The sequence below is a fragment of the Salvelinus sp. IW2-2015 genome, unplaced genomic scaffold (assembly GCF_002910315.2).
Source record: "Salvelinus sp. IW2-2015 unplaced genomic scaffold, ASM291031v2 Un_scaffold4881, whole genome shotgun sequence".
In the NCBI taxonomy this organism is placed as follows: domain Eukaryota; kingdom Metazoa; phylum Chordata; class Actinopteri; order Salmoniformes; family Salmonidae; genus Salvelinus; species Salvelinus sp. IW2-2015.
The window spans coordinates 30985-34310 of NW_019946150.1; the positions used below are offsets into that span (position 1 = coordinate 30985).

A 3326-nucleotide genomic window follows, 5' to 3' on the forward strand; every position below is an offset into this window, starting at 1 on the left:
TACATGCATGTCTATCCTTGCAATTATGTTAATACAAAATGTGAAAAATATATATATATATATTTTTTAAATGTGTCCAGAAAATCGTATGAAACGTTAGGGAAAGTCCTTATTGCTATATTAAATAACAGCTATTACATACCTCTATAGCCTACCACATTTAAACCAGGCTGAATTGATAGCCCCATTWGAAGGTGAGGAAATGTAAGACTCTTAATGTATTTAAAAGTTTAAATGAAAATAYGAAATAGTTATCCAAAAAATTATATTCAAATAAACTATATAGACATGTTTAATTTGGTCATTATTACATKAAATACTTTGACATAATACATATTAAACATACAACTCTGGATATAGTTAGGCCTATAGAAAATGTATCTCAAATGATCATGATTAAGCYATTACCAACTTCTTACAMATAGCTGTTGCATTGTTAGTCATGTTATGTGAAGCAGATATTGACCATTTCATCTTTTATCTTTGAAAAAACCTTTGTCTGTGCTGCTCTCTTTGATGGTGACTGTYAAAAAGTTTGTTGTCACATCTGTTACCACCACCTTCTCAACATTATCCAGACGTGGCCTCCAAGACCCTGCTGACTGCTCTCCAGAACTCCTCGATGCAGGCAATTTGGCGCCAACAATGGGCCTAGACTGTTGCATGGATGAAGAAGAGTCACTGGCTCTGTAGAAATGCTTCAGTTTGGGGTGGGGGACAGACATGCCCCCAGGGCATTCTAAAGTCCTGCGGCTCTGGTGATCGAGTCTAGCCTTATGGACGAGTCTACCATCATGGCTATTGGTGCCAGGATGGGACACAGTCCCCACCCGTCTGTGAGCGTTGTTTGATTTTGGCACAATGCTGGTTCCCTCTTGAAACCTGYGTGTCAACTGGATGACACTTCTCTCAGATGTTTCGCCTTCATGATGACAATGTCTGGACATTTTAGACAGACCGTATGGGACCTGCTGCTCCTCTAACCGACTCCTCTTCTCGGGCTCCTCTGTTGGACAGCTGTCTGGCTCCATGTTGAATCGTAAACGTAACTTGGGTTTAGGTCCCCTTTTTTTAGGGATGTTGACAAATTCCTCAGCCATGAATGAGGGCGGAGGCGCCGGTCGCTGACCTTCTTTCTCTGGCAGTCTGACCCTCACACTCTCTCCTCGGTTGACCGTGCTAGGGGGAAAGATTGTGGGCACGACAGCCCGTAGTCCCTCTCGAGCTCTCGGTGTAATCATAGGCGTCGGAACAGGGTATGAAACACGAATCCCCTTGGCATTTCTCTTCTGCATTCATAAGTCTTTGCTGTGGCTTTCGCCTTTGCCTGTAATAAGGTGGTCAAGTTAGATAGTATGTGGTTTCATAAACATGTACTTGGAAGGCTAATCCTGTTATTTTAAGCTGTATTATTGCAGATATTTTCCAACGATGAAATAGGCCTATAGCCTATTTGACATTGTTCATCCACATGCCATTTCCCTAACCACAAATCATTATTACAATGATGCCAATTTTGTTGGTAATGAAATGTTTGACATTGAATGTTCAAACAATGTTTGAACATTCACTCTTTTGCATACATTTTTTCCCACTGTAACTTGGAAACCTGTGTTACTTTATTCAACTTGGAGCTTGAACAATAGCATCAAAACGGAAATTAAAGCAGGTAAAAAATAAAAAAAATTAAAGAGCAAGATAACAGACAATGTTGACTTTCATCTATTTATTAGCTGAATATCAGACATTTTGTAGTCTGACATTTATCAGACCACAAGACTCATGATTCAATTGTCGGAAAACATAGGTGATGAGTAAGAAAATAAATATGACTGAAATATGGACTAACTAACTCATGACCGTCACTGTTTAATTCCCCCACCTTCAGCAGAAATGTCTCGGGCTTCGGTCCCCTCTTCTTAGGCCCAATAACTCCCTTTCACGCTCCCTGTGAAATAAATACATACAATTTTCGTATGAAACGTAATCGCTCTAATAATTGAGTCTATTTGAGTTATGTTAAATGCATGTCGTCTGTTGGGGATAGCCCAAGATGACATATTCGCACTCTGCCAGAAGAGGCCTGCTGTGCTGTCAAAACCTTACCTCTCTTCGAACGCAGCGAAGAGGCGCGCATCTAGAATGTTTTCCTCCGGTTCCCAGGTGCTATATCTATCCAAAAGAACGATACGGTAGCGTAAGAAGAGTGTCACATTTGTGGCGAAAGCGTTCACCAAATGAAACAATGTCGGCTGAGAATCTCGTTGCTTTCATTCTGGCATTGCCTAGCGGACAGCGACGTATGTGAAGGTAGCAATCTGCTAATGTTAGCAACACTCTTGTCGTGTGCTTGTGTGTTAAAATAGCCTAAGCAAAGTACGCGAATGTTACCAAAACCATGCCCTTTACGCAATCAACAAGCCTCGGTTACATGGCCTAAACATGTCATGAGCACACGTTGGTGCACATAAAAACAAGCATTCCGAGAGATAAAACGACAGGCTGGAAGCTCTGCTGTCAGCTTCCAAACCAGAGTGTAGCCTACTCACTTTTTAGACCAGCCCTTCCATTTCACAAGGTATTCCATTCGACCCTGCAATATAACAACAAATATGGAGAGAATTAGGCCTACTTATTGTCGATAGAATGTCATTGCGATGGTGCACAAACACACGATTAGCATACATTATTGTTAGAAACGCAGAGGTGTAACGAAAATAAACTGCATACTCTTCTTATGCGTTGTTTGTTGATGGACTCCGCAGCGAAGACACGCTCTCCAACAGCCGATAGCTCCATGTTTACTTCAACCTCGTTTATAMGCTATATATTGTTTTCTTTCTACTGCCCTCGCTGTTTAATTCCACACATCCCATAATACGCTCAGTGAGGAAGACGTCATCACGTTTTATATGGGTTGCCAAGCACCACAGTCGGTGGGACCGTATCTTGTAGAGCGCATTGGCTCAGCTGTTGCTACGTGCTCTGGGTTGCTAAGTGAAGGGGAGGAGTTAATTCCTCTTGAGTCTAAGGAAATGACGCTGATTTGGTGGTTGTCAGGTTTGTGCGCAGGAATGTCTTTGGCATAAGCGAATAAATAACCGTCTGACTATGGCACACAAAAGTATTATCCATTTCAAAATAATTTGTTCATTTATATTCATTGTATAGTCTACCCAACCTCTTACCTTGCATTGTGACTATTTCCTTGAACAGATATTTAAATAGCCAGTCATCGGCATTTAGAAATATAAAAAAGAGCATTCATTTATTTGATATGAAAATATCAAAGTGAGAATCAATAAGAACATGACCTTGAGGCTCGA

General features: G+C 41.0%; 1 protein-coding gene across 1 annotated transcript; it reads right to left on the reverse strand.

Moving 5' to 3' along the window:
* Positions 1-274: 274 nt before the first annotated feature.
* On the reverse strand, positions 275-2960 carry LOC112077736 (chromobox protein homolog 8-like). The gene is given in 7 exon segments (XM_070441816.1): positions 275-1282; positions 1285-1327; positions 1883-1929; positions 1932-1948; positions 2107-2172; positions 2550-2593; positions 2731-2960. Coding segments are annotated over 7 exon segments (1098 nt in total). The 5' UTR covers positions 2800-2960; the 3' UTR covers positions 275-470.
* Between the last annotated feature and the right edge of the window lie 366 nt (positions 2961-3326).